Source organism: Vulpes lagopus, chromosome 11 (assembly GCF_018345385.1).
Source record: "Vulpes lagopus strain Blue_001 chromosome 11, ASM1834538v1, whole genome shotgun sequence".
Lineage (NCBI taxonomy): Eukaryota > Metazoa > Chordata > Mammalia > Carnivora > Canidae > Vulpes > Vulpes lagopus.
The window spans coordinates 46,125,426-46,140,956 of record NC_054834.1 but is presented as its reverse complement, the minus strand read 5'-3'; the positions used below and the strand labels follow the sequence as shown (position 1 = coordinate 46,140,956).

General features: G+C 33.6%; 1 protein-coding gene across 14 annotated transcripts in view; it reads left to right on the top strand.

Moving 5' to 3' along the window:
* KCNT2 (potassium sodium-activated channel subfamily T member 2) overlaps window positions 1–15,531 on the top strand; it is a 409,501-nt gene that overhangs the window by 301,984 nt on the left and 91,986 nt on the right. For all 14 annotated transcript variants that reach the window (XR_005990686.1, XR_005990687.1, XM_041774257.1 and 11 more), the window contains 3 exons: window positions 3,434–3,647; window positions 6,216–6,321; window positions 10,228–10,400. Coding sequence is in view for 12 of the 14 variants with exons in the window: in XM_041774257.1 (XP_041630191.1) it covers window positions 3,434–3,647; window positions 6,216–6,321; window positions 10,228–10,400 (493 nt within the window). In the remaining 2 variants the exon portion in view is untranslated. The remainder of the gene's footprint in view (window positions 1–3,433; window positions 3,648–6,215; window positions 6,322–10,227; window positions 10,401–15,531) is intronic.

The window sequence follows — 15,531 nt, the reverse complement described above, 5'->3', positions numbered from 1 at the left end:
AGCGGTTTGGCGCCTGCCTTTGGCCCAGGGCGCGATCCTGGAGACCCGGGATCGAATCCCACATCGGGCTCCCGGTGCATGGAGCCTGCTTCTCCCTCTGCCTGTGTCTCTGCCTCTCTCTCTCTCTCTCTGTGACTATCATAAATAAATAAAAATTAAAAAAAAAATAAAAATAAAAAAAAAAATAAACAGGGTTTGATTGTGCCAAGAATGTAAGGGAGCAAAAATGTGTCAAGGGAGCCAAGAGTATATGCAAGCAAATAATCATAATGCTTAAATATGGAGCTTAAGGTGGGTAAGAAGACAGAACATGAAGGGAATGAGGGAGACAATTCAAACTTGATATCATAACTAGAATTGAAGTTCCAGAAGAGTGCAACTTTAGTTGAAGTTGAGACACAGAGAATGCCCTGAAAAGATAGGAAATAGTGGTGGTCAGATGATGAATGTGTGAAAGTCAATGCAGTAAGGCTATTATTGGTTATAATGAGGTCTAAAACGTGACTGCAGAAGTGTGGGGCCTCAGGTGAGAACAATTTCCTTAGTGAATTTGAGGAAGTGAGATCTTGGGTGTGGAAAGGATTACTTATCTGTATTTTTAACACACTGGATGAGGCAGGAAGAGTGTTATGAGTTGAATTGTGGCCATGAAAATTCATATGTTGAAATCCAACCCCCAGTACCTCAGAATGTGACCTTTATTGAGCTGAGGTCTTTTACAGAAGGGATCGAGTTAAAATGAGGTCATTAAGGCGGGCTCTAACCCACTGTGACTGGTGCCCTAATAAGAAGAGGGAATTAGAACACAGAGATACATTGGAGAAAGACAATGAAAGGAGATACAGGCAGAAGATGGCCATCTGCCAGTCAAAGAGTGAGGCCTGGAACAGACCCTTTCCTCATAGCCCTCAGAAGAAACCAATTCTGCCAAACCTGGATTTTAGACTTCCAGCCTTCAAGACCTTGAGGCAATAAATTTCTGTCATTTAAGCCACTTGGTCTGTGGTACTTTCTTATGACAGTCCTGACAAGTTAATGCAAAAATAGTATTGGAGAAACTGACTAGAAGCATTAAGAAATAAGTAGAATGACATAGGATTAGTCACCAAACAAAGCAGTAAAAGATAGTGGTGATAGAACTTGAAGATTTGGGCTACAAAGCTGGGATTTCAGAAAGGATAAAACGAAAAGGGTCTGAAAAAGTCAATGACAACACTGAAGGTATTTACCCAACTCCAAACCACCTTTCTAAAGGTTGAGGGGAAGATGTCAGGGAAGAGTCAATTTTTGTTACAGAAAGAAAATGTTTAAAAGAAAGCTTGTTTTTGTAATTGTAACTGTTTTTTGAATTGTGTCTTCCCTGCTAGATTTTTCTCATGATCATATCCCCCATGTCCATCTTGGGCCCAGGTATCCATGTTGGCAAAATAATTGGAAAGTCATCATTTTTCCCTGTGTTGGGCAGAAAAAATGATAAAAAGGTAGTTCGGGGTGATTTGGAGTCATATATATTTGGGGAGTGGAGTTAAAAAATCACAATTCTTTGGGAGGAAGTAGGAAGGGATTTAATTCCTAAGACAAGAAGAAGGATTAACTTCATATAAATGGAAGTGTTTCCGTTTCCTTCTAAGCAGAAATAAAGGGACAAAAATTTGGTAAAACTCTCATGTTTGTTTGAAGTTAGGGAATTAAAGGATTTCTTCTGTGATAAATTCTGTTTTTTCTCTGAACTCAGCAATGCGGTCATCTGCAGAGGGTAAATGTTATACAGGTGAATTTTAACTTAAAACCTTAGGATGTAAATCATATGGTTTTTCTTTATTTTTGTAAATGAGATTTGTAAAATTTAATTTTTAATCAATTCTATACACCTACTTAATGGAAAATTTAATCTTATTTTCTCTAAGGATCCTCATTCACCTCTCCCATAAAGATAGAATAAATTTTACCTTTCCTCTGGTATTGGAACTGCTGAATGCTGGTCCCTACATCTTTTTCTCATAAAGAGCAGTTCTAGGCATGTTCACATATGCCCGTCACATGAAGGCTTTCCTACCGACCACTGACATTCCAGGCTTCCCTTCCCTCTAATCTGAATTTTGTGTACAGGTCTCTGAAACTTGACCCCCAAAATTTATTCCCGTTTTGAGGAGTACTCAGATATTCTCACCATACTTGTGCTACCTACTCTCATCCTCAAAAACATTTCCTGTTTTTCCCTCCTCTGTGGGGACTTGTAATTGCCTCAGAAGTTTTAGAAGTCAGTTGCCAACCTCTCTTTCCATGGTACTAGGAAAGAGATGCTAAAATCCATTAGTTTTATTCCCCCTCTAAAAACTTCTGCTCTAACAGTAGAGGAGGTGGCAGCGTCAGAGAGTGAAGAATATTTTAATAGGTTTTTCAAATGAGACAAAGTGAGGTCTAAGGGCTTTTAGAGGGATGACCAGGTGTCATTGAGTGTAAATGAAGTGAGTGATGGTGAAATATGATGACTCTCATGGGTTAGATTGTATTTTCTTCAAAAGGGGAGAGACATCAACTTTCCATAAATTGATGTTTAAATTAATTTTGAAATTCCAATAAAAAAACTCCAAAGGAATTTATTTCTTCTATTGAGTATTGACTACTCCTAAGTGTTCGAAAACCTTAAGCTATTTAGGTTTGCTGTTGCTACTGATTTAAGGTATTTTCACGGTTTGTGAACTCATTATTGTTTTTCCAGTCAAAAATCAAATATTGTGACTAAAGAATTGCCTTCTCTACCACCTGGTGAAAATCCTTCCTCCTCCTCCTCACTGTTCTTTATCATATTCATTTTGTTTTATTTTCTGTATGGCATTTATCATTATTTAAAACAGGTTTTTTTTTTTCCCACTTATTTGTCTACTTGGTTATTTTAAAGATGAATCCCTATGTGTAGAGGTAGTATCTCATTCCTGGCATATTCCAAGTGCCAAAGGGATGGTGTTTGCCATGCACGGGTATTCAATAAATATCTGTTCAATAGATATAAGATATTAATTGTTCTAATACTAAAAAGTAGTTAAAAATCAGCCAAGAGAATAATAACTCAACAAAATGAGGGAAAGGATATAATGAGAAATCTACTATATTAAAACGGACAAAAAAATTGATTACTTTTAAATAAATGTAAATTGATTGACTTTAAATTTCTAAGTATTTTAGGATCTCACAATTCTCATGTTTTGTGCATAGAACTAGACTCAGTAAATACACTTTTGCACAAATGCAGAATCTTTTAAATTCACGTAGACAAAAATGTCCACATGGGAAAGAAATAAGCTTTAAGATTAAAGGATAAAAATAATATATTTACCAGTTATACTGGTTGTATTTCATTTTGATCATTAAATGGTTGATTATCATATAGGTGATGAATGCTTTGAAGGATTTTTATGTTTCATTGTTGCAGGTACTGTGGCTATAGACTTGCAAGACACAAGCTGTAGATCAACAAGTGGCCCTACCCTGTCTCTTCCTACAGAGGGAAGCAAAGAAATCAGAAGACCTAGCATTGCTCCCGTTTTAGAGGTTGCAGATACATCATCAATTCAAACATGTGATCTTCTAAGTGATCAATCAGAAGATGAAACTACACCAGATGAAGAAATTTCCTCTAACTTAGAGTATGTTTAGATACTCTACAACAGTTATAAGATTTACTGGGATTTGTGCTACTATGGGACAATGTCCTTACCTTTTGTATATTCCTAGAATTAATTCCACATACTTCTACCAAAACACCCTTCCTATTAGCCAGTATCTCTGTTACCTATAAAGTATTTTAAGATCTCAAATTTCTGGCTTCAATATGTGTTTCCAGGATCATTTTTATCTAAATTATTTTTTATCCTTAAAGAAGAAAATACATAAATCAGTATTTTCGTGATATAAGACGCATTTTCATGATTTTGTGTTCTTGTTAATTAACCTTTAGTTTATTTCCTTCCATGTCTATATTGAAGTTTGGTCAATTATTCAATGACATATAGCACAGATTTCTCCATTAAGCTTCCTTTCCTTATCTTAGCGTTCAGTAGTCTTTTTCATATGGTAGACATCAATGATATTTTGAATGAATGAATACATGAGGCACTAGATCTCTTTACTATGCTTTCATAATTTATAGTGCCAGTGTACATGCTATTAATCACATTTTAATCTTCAGTAGAGTTTGTATACTTGTCTTAGTCACATATTATATTGCTATTTCTTGAGGAAAGCACAGTGGTCAGCAGTCGTGACTTTGGAGTCTGAGTTTGTTTCCCATGGCATTTCCACCTTATACTGGTTATGTGCAAGTGACTTTGATTAAACAATCTGAATCAGAGTGTCTAGATCTGTAAAGTGAGTACAATTACTACCTCATAATGGTCAGATGTATATTAACTGAGATCATGGAAAAGTGCTTAGGACACTGATTTGTGCTGAGTAAGCATTCAATGAGTAATAATTACTAGGAGGTGTAGAAGCACTAGTAATAGTAGTGGTAACACCATTTAGACACTTCTCCCGATATCTTCCATATAATAGATGTTCAGTTAATGTTTAATTGACCTAAAATGAACTGAAACAGAATGAAACTTTAAAAAAAACCCTTCCTTTAATCCTTCATACTTAAAAAAAATTATTATAGGGAAGTTTGATGTACCCACAGAACACAATCCACTCTCCAAGAAATCAAGAGTACTCAAATATTTTTATGAAATATTGGGAACAAGGAGAAGTTTGACTGCCAGTATATTTCTAGAAATGATGTTGTGTGGTGTGATAGAAATTCTTTCTTTACTTGTCCTTCTGAAAATATTGAGAGGTGATTTTTTTTTATAGCAAACTGAAACTGAAAAAGATTAAGTAATAGTGGAGATTATCAACTTCTAAATTTGCAAAATGTGCAACATTTTACCCTCTTACCTAATAACCTGTGAAAAACAGTTTAAACTAGGTTTGAAATTTCTTGGTTAGAAGGCAAATTTTTACCAAAAAACAGTTTTCATACTAGATAAAGGAATCTTGCCACTACTAAATTTTGTTTTATTTCTTAATTTTCACTTACACTGCTACTTTTTGATAATTTTATTCTGAAAATTATACAGCTGTGCTATGCCTTTAAGTGGCTACTTTCATAAAGTCAGCAAATAATTATCTTTGATAATATTTTAAACATGATTCCAACAATATTTTGTTTTTAGTGGGTATTTGAATAATTAACTGTTTATTCCTTTGTGATTATGCATCCATGACTAATGAATTTTAATGGAATAAAACATAACAAGTCATTTTGCTTTAAATGTGTTTTATAAAAATTAATATTGTCAGGCAGCCCCGGTGGCTTAGTGGTTTAGCACCGCTGTCAGCCCAGGGTGTGATCCTGGAGTTCCGGGATCGAGTCCCACATCGGGCTCCCTGCATGGAGCCTGCTTCTCCCTCTGCCTGTGTCTCTGCCTCTCTCTCTCTCTGTGTCTCTCATGAATAAATAAAATCTTAAAAAAATTAATATTGTTACTTAAACAAATCTTTCTAAATATTTTAAATGAAGGAATAGAATACTTTTTCTAGAAGGAACCAGCTAGTAAATATTTTAAACTTTATAGACCATATAATCTCTGCTGTACCAGCTCAGCTATTTTTGAAGTGTGCAAGTATCCGTAGACAATACATAAAATGAAAGAGCATGAGTGTGCTCTAATAAATCTTTACTTGTGGATATTTAAATTTTAATTTCATGTAATTTTTATGTGACATAAAATATTCTTCTTTTGTTTTTTTTTTTCCAACCATTTACTTTAAAATATTTTTCTCATCCTTTTAAAATGAAAAAAAAAAAAAAGAAAAAAACCAGGGAGATCCCTCAGTGGCTCAGCGGTTTCCGAGTCCTGCATCTGGCTCCCTGCATGGAGCCTGCTTCTCCCTCTGCCTGTGTCTCTGCCTCTCTCTGTCTGTGTCTCTCATGAATAAATAAATAAAATCTTAAAAAAAATGAAACAAATACTTTTTATTCATAAAACCAGGTGATGAGCCAGATTTGGTCCATGGGTCCTAGTTTCCTTATCCCTATTTTTAACCGTTTCTTTTTCAAAATGTAATTGCAACATAAAGAGTTGCATCTAACTTCATCAAAATAGAGACACATGGGTATACCTTAATTGTCCAACTTTGTGAATTTTATTCAAATATTTCATATTGTTTTACAGATATGCTAAAGGCTACCCACCTTACTCTCCATATATAGGAAGTTCACCCACTTTTTGTCATCTGCTTCATGAAAAAGTGCCATTTTGCTGTTTAAGACTAGACAAGGTAAGCAATTGTTATTTTCTCTAAAATCGAAATTATGGCATTTTGTAATTACATATATTTAAATAATTTTGTATAGTCTTTTAACTAAAATATGTTTAAAGAACATTATCTTTTCAAATGTAAATGTAATACATAAAATGACGAATCATACTTTCTTAACTGTACTTAAGATTACCCAAAAAGTACCCTTCTACTAAAGTACTGGATGAGTCAGTCACAGTCATGTTTTTAAAGAGGAAAAACAAAGGTGCCAGAATCTTAAACCTATGAACTCTCAACATCCAGAGTCTCTCAAAATCACTTTGGCCAAATGCACACTATTTATTTTACCAGGCATTTTTGTATAAAAACTTAATGTGGAATTGCTTGGAGGTGAAATTAGCTAGTCTATGTGTTAGCCACAAAGATTCATTATTGACTAGATTGAAAGCTAGGATCAGTGTCCTGGTTACTACTTCCTTTCTTAAAGATTTTATTGTAGTTCTTGATTCTTGCCTTGGATGTTCCAAAGGACCCATTCAAAACAGAAAGAGGACAAGAATGCAAGCTTTTTAGAATCTCTTTCCCAATAGGGCTGTTGAGCATGACCTGTATAAAAGCTTGTTCTCTTGATGAATGAAAAAACAGGTGAAAAGTAGATTCTCAAACCCCTCACTTCCCCAGAATTAAAATGTGCCACTAATTCTAACCAGGAATTTATTCTTTTACTCTAAATTTTGGAGTTAATGAGAGTTTAAAACCCAGCTCTCTGCTTACAGGCTTTGCAATCTGGGCAAATAACATCACCATCAAATTTCAGTTTCCGTATCTGTAAAATAGTTGTAATTTTAATATGAGCCTCATTGGGTTCTTGTGAGAACTCTATAAATTAGTGCAAGCAAAAAACCTAACACAGTGTCAGGAAGTTAATTAATGAGTAGGCACCAAACGTGTTCTGGCAGTATTCTTGCTATTATTGTTTTTTTTATAAGATAAACATCATGAAGCTGTTACTGTCACTCTTGAGGAAGAATAGCAGAACATTAGAAAATTTCTGCCTTTATCTTTCTGAAGTTCTTTTTTTTTGTAAATCTTTGCCATTGCTCCCAAATATTCCTTTGCATCCATTAAGATGGACAGTTCCATCTCTCAATGTGTTTTTTTTTTTTTAACTGTCCGCAGTATTTGATAGTGTTGACTAGGTGTGTATTTTTGGTAACATTGATAAATCTTAACCTTCAGAACCCTTAACCTGTATTAGCCCCTTCTAAGAACCTGTGACTAATTTTTAAATTTTATAATGTTTGTGTTATTTTCCTTAAAGTGGATTCCCCAAGCAACAGAAGTTTAGACCCCACAAAACCTGGACTCACTTCTGGTGGCACTTTACTTTTTAACACAAGATTCAATAGAAAAAACCCTCCTGGGAAATCAAAGATGGAAATGATTGATCTCCAAGCAGGGAACCTGATAAAATTGAAAAGCTAAACTTTCAGAGATAAGGATTGATGAAGGAAAGATAGAGAGGTTCTTTTAAAGACAAATACTCTGAACTGCCCTTTACCATATCAAGAAGGCAAAGTTTCTGGATGTTGTTCACTGGCTGCTGGTAGTTCACTGACATCTGGTATTATCCTTTATCTATTTAGCATTAGTCTGTCTGGAGGTGGTGGTGTGTTATATAAATGAATGCTTATTTTGCAATCAGGAGATGGGATTATGCAGCCAGTCCTACTGCACCTGGGAAGTGTGTGAGTTGGGATTACTTGCTCAGTTCATTCTACATCGGTATCAACAAGCTGGTTCCTGATCAAGATTTATCAACAGTAAATTCCCTGTTTTCTCCTTGGTTTTTTATTTATTTATTTATTTATTTATTTATTTATTTATTTATTTATTTTTTACTAATTGAGCTACTTGTAAATCTCCTAAATTAGTTCTTTTTCCTCATTTTATCTCATAAATATTGAAGTTCTTAATAATCTCAACATCACTTGTCACTCTTCTCTTACCATGGTGGTACATCCTACTTATATTCGTAAATCTCCAATCATACTTCCAATGAAGCCTTATTGTCCACCTTTGAAAAAATAATTTCCCCCTTTCTTCATTCTTTTTTGCATCTTAATCTTTCTGGATTCATTTTCCTACTTATTACAGCTTTTAGAAGTTCTCTTACTAAAATCCTATTAGTGTTAAATTTTGTCAATTTCAATTTCCCTAGAATTGTCCCTATTCTTGATAGTTTTGCTGGGTGTCCATGTCCAGGATATGAGTTTTCTTTTTCTTTTAGCACATTGGGGTTTTATTTACTGCCTTTTGAGTTCCATGTTGCTTTTGGAGCAGTAGGCCATCATTTAGTTCATGTTCCCTGTGGATGATCTCTCTCTTTTGTCTGGCTGCTTTTAAGATATCATTGTCTGGTTGTTTTACACTTTAATAACCATGCATATGAAGCTGGATTTTTATTTATTTACTTGAATTAGGATTCACTTGCTTTCTAGAACCTGGATTTGAGGGTTTCATTAATTCTAGAAAATCCCTAATTAATATTGACTTAAATAGGGCTTCTCTTTGATACTCTTATCTCATTTTAGATATTCTGTTTAAATATATGTTAGACATTGTCACACTATTTTCTAAGTATCTTAATTTTTCAGTATTACTTTGTATCTCTTTTCTTTTGGCATTCTAAGTAGTTACATCAACTCTGTTCTGCAGTTGAACGGTTCACATGCATCAAATGTGCAATCTAATTTATCTTTTGAGTTTTTGTTTTTCATTTTTATGCATTTTAGTTCTAGAAGAGAATATATGTATTTCTTTTAATATCTACCTGAATATTTAAATTGCTTCTTGTTCTTTGTTCATACTTTAAATGTTCTCTTTATTTCCTTGAATGTAGTAAGTGTATTCACTTGCTGTTCTGAATTTAATAACCGAATTTGTAGTCTTTGTGAGTCTAATTCTATTGTTTATTGTTTCTGCTGACTCATGGTGCCTTGTTCTCCACAGCATTTTGTAATTTTTTAAATTAAAGAATAGAGGTAGAGAATATCCCAGAATTGGTGATGACTCCACAGAGAATCGGCTAATCTCAACCCAAATAAAAAGAAACCCACATAGAGACATAGAAAGATAAAAAAACAGAACACTAAAGCAGTTCTCCATGCAGATAATTTAGTTTAAAAGAATCTTGGTTTAATAATGCTAAATCCAGTAAGTACTAACTCCCTAGAATATAGCAAAATACTTTCAGGATAACAATGAGTTTTTGATAGTGTATTGTTACTGTTTTGTTGTTGTTATTAGCATTGGTATTTTACATTTGTGTATTTCTATCATTATCTTGCCAGCTCAGATATACATTTAGGTAATTGAGGGTTTTGTTTTGTTTTTTAACAACAAAGTAAATCTTTTCGGTATCCATACTTTAGATATTCAGTACTTGGAATGTTCCAAGGTTATTTAATTATAAGCTTACTATACTTCTGGAATTGAAAGACAGAGGTAGATTTTTTTTTCCAGCTTTTTAAAGCTATGGCTGACAAAAATTGATATATTTAAATATATAGCATAATGGTTTGATATATGTCTACATTATGATAATTTTTAAATACAGATATCCAGATGTCATTTAGCAATATGTTTTAGTTTACAGTAGAACATGTGCACACCCATATTTTGACTTTCTTTTTCCACATCAAGCTACACACCTGCAATACATTTGTCTTGTCCATTCACAGCTTCATTTCCTGAAATGGGTGGGGAACTGGGCATAGGAAAATGTAACTCTTTTCAAATTTATTTAAAATAAAGGATTTACTAGATTAGATTAATTTTACTTTTCCATATATCTTGAATTTTTCCAGCAAATTTTAGTGGAGTGTAAAAATGGCATTTCTTTGTATAATTTTTCCCCTCTAGAGTTGCCAGCATAACTACTATGAGGACGCAAAAGCCTATGGATTCAAAAATAAGCTAATTATAGTTGCAGCTGAAACAGCTGGAAATGGATTGTATAATTTTATTGTTCCTCTCAGGGCATATTATAGACCAAAGAAAGAACTTAATCCCATAGTACTGCTTTTGGACAACCCGTAAGTATATTTTAAAATACCCAAACAAGACAAAGAGTTTTTAATATTATATCAAAAAATAACTTATTCTAATTTGCTTAGAGTATTTTAAATCAGATACATTATGGCACATGATTCATTGGGAGATATATTTTGTGCTATGCTGCAAAACAATCATTGAATATGGTTGTTTCACAAATACTACTTAAAACATCCCTGGAACACTTTGAGCTTTTTATTTAAAACTATTTTGCAAGTGGTCATCACTCAATACCAGTGGGAAACAGGCCATTGAAATAATTACAGTTATTTTCCTTAAATTAATCAACTAGCCTGGAAATTTTCTGCCAAAACTGGACAATTTTTTGTCTTTCTAAAGAACCATTAATTATCAGCCAAGCATTAGTGATCCATTCTTATGTTATACTATGATACATCATCATAACTTATTATGATTCTTCCACTGTTAAAACATATATTCTATAACATAACATGAATAATTAATGCTTTACTGTGTTCATTTATTTTGAAAATGTTGGATTGATATACTCTTGCAAAATAAGACTACCTAAGCATTTAAAAATCCTTATGCAAATATAAATGTAGGTCATGAATGGCATGGTCAAACCCATTGTATCCTAAAATTATGATATTCCTCTTTTGTGAGTCAAAATTGGTAGCAGATGGTCCTTAGATCAATACCATATTTTAGGATCCTCCAACACTCCTCTTAAATTCTAAAGTGATGCAAAATTTCAGGATAAACTAAATGAGGCCAAAATCTGTTGCCTTGTCTCTGCCTTTAAAATTTATCAAAAGAAGTTCTTGAAAACAAAAATATCTTCCCACTATAGTATAACTTTATAACATTGTTTATACTAAATATACAAATATCAAGACACTAATTGATGCATCTTTTTTTTAGCATCATTATCACAATGATAATCGACTCTAAAACTTGAGAACACTCTAGAAGTTTCAGTTGAAGCATTTTCAGATATGATGCCTCAGTGACTTTCCTGATACCACTTTGGTGTCCAAGGAAAGGTCAGGTAAATTTAGGGCAGTTATGGGGACAGAAACTTGGACGCATTGTCTGAAGAAATGAAAGCTTAATGAAACAAATCTTAGGAGGATAAAAGTTGGGATGCTGGATGGCTATGGCAATGGCAATGAAGTCCTTGTAAAACACCTCCAAGGCCTTTGAAAGTATCTCTAATTGTAGAAACTTTCTGGCAGGAAACTCAAAGGAACTGGCTGAAGTGGCACACAAGAAATGCTTAATTGACCTTGTGAATTCTAATGCATCAGATTTTCGCTCTTTTTGCTTATGTTGTGTCTGTTTGCTTAAAACAGAATTTAAGGCAGGGGCATTTACAAGTTGATTGTCTTAGAACATTCCCATTTTATATGGCTTGGATCAGAGTGGATCCACTGAGGCCTCAGAATACAGAGAGGAACATAGAAAGAGGCTGGAAAAAATAGAGCTGTGCTTATAGCATCTCTATGGTAAAGCAGGGTAAAAACTGATCTTTCCTTTGCTTTACGTTATATCAGGGTAAAATTTCTTGTTTTAGTGTGTAAATTTAATTGGATTCCTGGATCCAGTTTCAATGTGTGTATGTGTTGGTGAGTGGTTCCTCACATCTCCAATAAGCAACATTTGAAACACCAACCAGGAGTCCTACAATTCAAGTAGAGTCTAACACTACTAATATCTAGATTAAGGGTTCCACAGGGTAAGGGCTCAGTCCTACAGGATTGCTCCCTTCCTTTCAGAAGCCAGTCACAAGCTTTAGCTTATCACCCATGTTTCTGACTGGCCAGCAATAGATTGGAGGTTCCAAAGGCCCTGTCCTTGGACATTGGACACTACTTAACAAGTCCAGGATGTTAGCTATATTTCTGACCGACAGACTAGAAATCAGTTCCCTACTAATTTCCCTAGAAAGTAGTTTCCATTAATTTGCTAGAATAACTTATGGAACTCAGAGCAACATTTTACTTACTGTATTGCTGGTTTATTATAAAAGAGTATAACTCAGGAACAGCCAGATGGAGGCGATACATAGGGCAAGCTATGGGGAAAGGGCAAGGAAACTCCAGCTCTGAGGCACCACTATTCCCAGATCTCCATATATTCACCAACCCAGAAGCTCCTCAGATTCCTTCTTTTGGGTTTTTATGGAGGGGTCATTACATAGACATAATTGGTTAACTCATTGGCCATTGGAGGTCAAACTCAAACTCCAGCGTTTGTCCCTTCTCCTCAGAAATCAGGGGATGGGACTAAAAGTTCCAACCTTCTATTCATGGTTGGTTCCCCCACAGAAAGCCCCCCAAAAAGGTGCTTTCCAAAAGTCATCTCATTAATACCAACCCAGTGTAGAGGAAAGGAGCTTGTTATGAATAGCAAGATACCTATTTCACTTTTATGACTCTGAAGCAATATCAGGAATGAGGACAAGACAACAAAGATGTTCCCATTGATCTTATCCTCAGGAAATTTTAAGCATTTTGGGAGCTATGATCCAAGAATTATGAATGATCTGAATGTTCAAATATGTATTTCTTATAAATCACAATATTGCACCTCCCAAAAGAATCTCTCTCTCCAAATTTTGGAGTGGTATTTACTCCATGGAATGAAGATGGGCTCTTCTCTTTTTAACATCTGTTCTTATTAAGTAATGCCATCTCAGCATCACTAATCCCCCTTTCTCCATCTCATTATCCCATTGAATAGGTGGCAGGGGCTAGAGTTCCTTAACATGTGTACCTTAGGTAGATTTTTGAATGGCTATAACTAAATTAGTCATCTTCATCTGGTTCTGAATAAACAGATTGCCAAAATGCCCAGTTACTGATGGATTGGTTGATTCATTGATTTGTAGTTTAGAATTATAAAAGCAAGTGATTGTTTTTATAATCTTAATTCCTGAATCTGGTTAATCATAAAAAAACCCTGAAAATTCTGTTTCTCTTAATTACTGGTAAACTGGTCAATAGTTCTTTGTAAATCTAGGTGTAGCTTTTATCAGAGAGTATTTTGTCAGAGTAACATCATAGAGATCATTTAATAAAATTAATATACTTTACTTCTACCCTCTGTTCATAATAGTAATAATTGTTGAACATTTACTACATGTCAGTCATCACACTAGACACTTTACCTTTGTTTTACATTTTATTCCCCTTAGAAATATATCCACATCATATAGTGATGATTTATTCTCAGAGAGATGTACCAAGTAACTTAAGATCTCAAAGTTCACAACTTACAATGATAACATTTAAATAAACCAGCTTATGTCCCTTTGTTACAATACTCTTATTTTATAGGCAAGGAAAAACAGACCAAAGAAATTAAATTACTATTTCTAGAGTCAATTCTAGGATTAGAACTTTCTATATAATTCACAGTGCATTCTTATTTCAACTATAAGATCTTGCTTAACCTACAGGTTTTTGATATATGTAAAAAATACATTGTCAATTCTTTTTAGTAACAACATATTTTAACTTTGGATTATTTTGCATTAGATTTTCTTGGTTTCCTGACTTAGATTTTGGATTCCAACTATTCCCATGTTGTTGTTTGTTAGATGATTTTTGTGGGATTTGACTTTTCAGTCAAAGATTAGGAGAAAAGTACATGTTTATTATCTTCCTGAGTACTTCCCAAAAGTGGTATCTAACATTTTTATTTGTTGTCCTTTGCCCTTTTGGTCAAGAATGAGGAAGCAAAAACTAAACACTAATAAATAATGTTCCAAGAGGTTTTGTGCAATTTTTTTAATGAGATAACTGTTGCTCTGCCATAATTAGTATTTCACAATGTATCCTACAGTGTTACAAAGAAATATGTTGCTTTCTTCTTCAAAATATTTCCATGTTATAAGAAATTATACACTAAGAATTGTACATACTTTTATTATTAGTTAAGTGGGGTTTGACTTTGTTTTAAATTACATGAGCATTGCTGAAAGTAATATTCATTTCATGGCTATTTAGGAAATTTAGTTGAAAGACCAATTGATTCAATATAACACAAATAAATAATAACAGATGTCATAAGTATGGGATTTAAAAATGCAAATGAAATTGATAATATTCACAAACATGATATGTCAAAACAAGTGTTTATAATGTTTCCAAATAGAAAGCCTTCTAGATCTCATCTGGTAACAAAGTGAAACCCAGTCACAATGGAAAACATCTTGCACTTGATACTGGCTCATAAGAGGTGGTCTCAGTTCTGATTGGGTGGCCATCTGTTTTGTTTGTTCTGTTGTTGTGCCATACTGATTTTCAAAATTTTGATTACCACCCCAACCTTAAAGGTCATCTAGTCATCTGATAATATCATTTCATATTAAAGACGGGAAAAAAAGTCAAAAGCTTTGGAATATGTTACTCAAAACTACATAAAGTTGAAGTACAAGAATCCAGGCTTATGTTCCTAATTTTTACATCTTATTTACACAAACCTTTTTATTACATCAATCTTCTTTTCATATATAGTGTCCGGTAAACTTTGGCTTATTTCAAAAGCGATGATAAATTGATACATCAGAGTCCTTATTAAAGACATTTAAACTTTGGACTCATATAGATCTGAGATAGGGTCTAAGCTAACTTACCTTCTTGGTAAAAAGCCTTTTGCATGTTATTAAGTTTCTCTAAGCCTCAATTTTCTCATTTGTAAAATGAATAGAACATTTATCTTAATAGGTAATGTTGAAACTCTATAAGACAGTGTATATGAAGCACTAGTGAAATATCTCACTTAGAAAAGGCAGTCAGGAAATGTCAGTTTCCCCTCTTCTACCAATCAAAAAAAGTGACATTGTCATTTTTCAAACTGATGAGTGGATTTGGGTGAAAATCCAGTTAACAAAAAAGGGAGATTTATTTTAGGCAGTTGAAATGAAACTGCTTATATATTTTCCAGAAAGAAATAAAGTACTTAAGTATACTTAAGTATAGAATTATGAAATGCTAATAAAATAAACTTTCACTACATTCAATTTTTGAATTTGAAAATCAGAAATTAAGTTCATTATAGTTATTAGTTCAGTGGGAAATAATGATCTTCAACTTTGCAAATCCATGCAAATCCACAAACCTTTTCACTTCCTAGCAAACACTA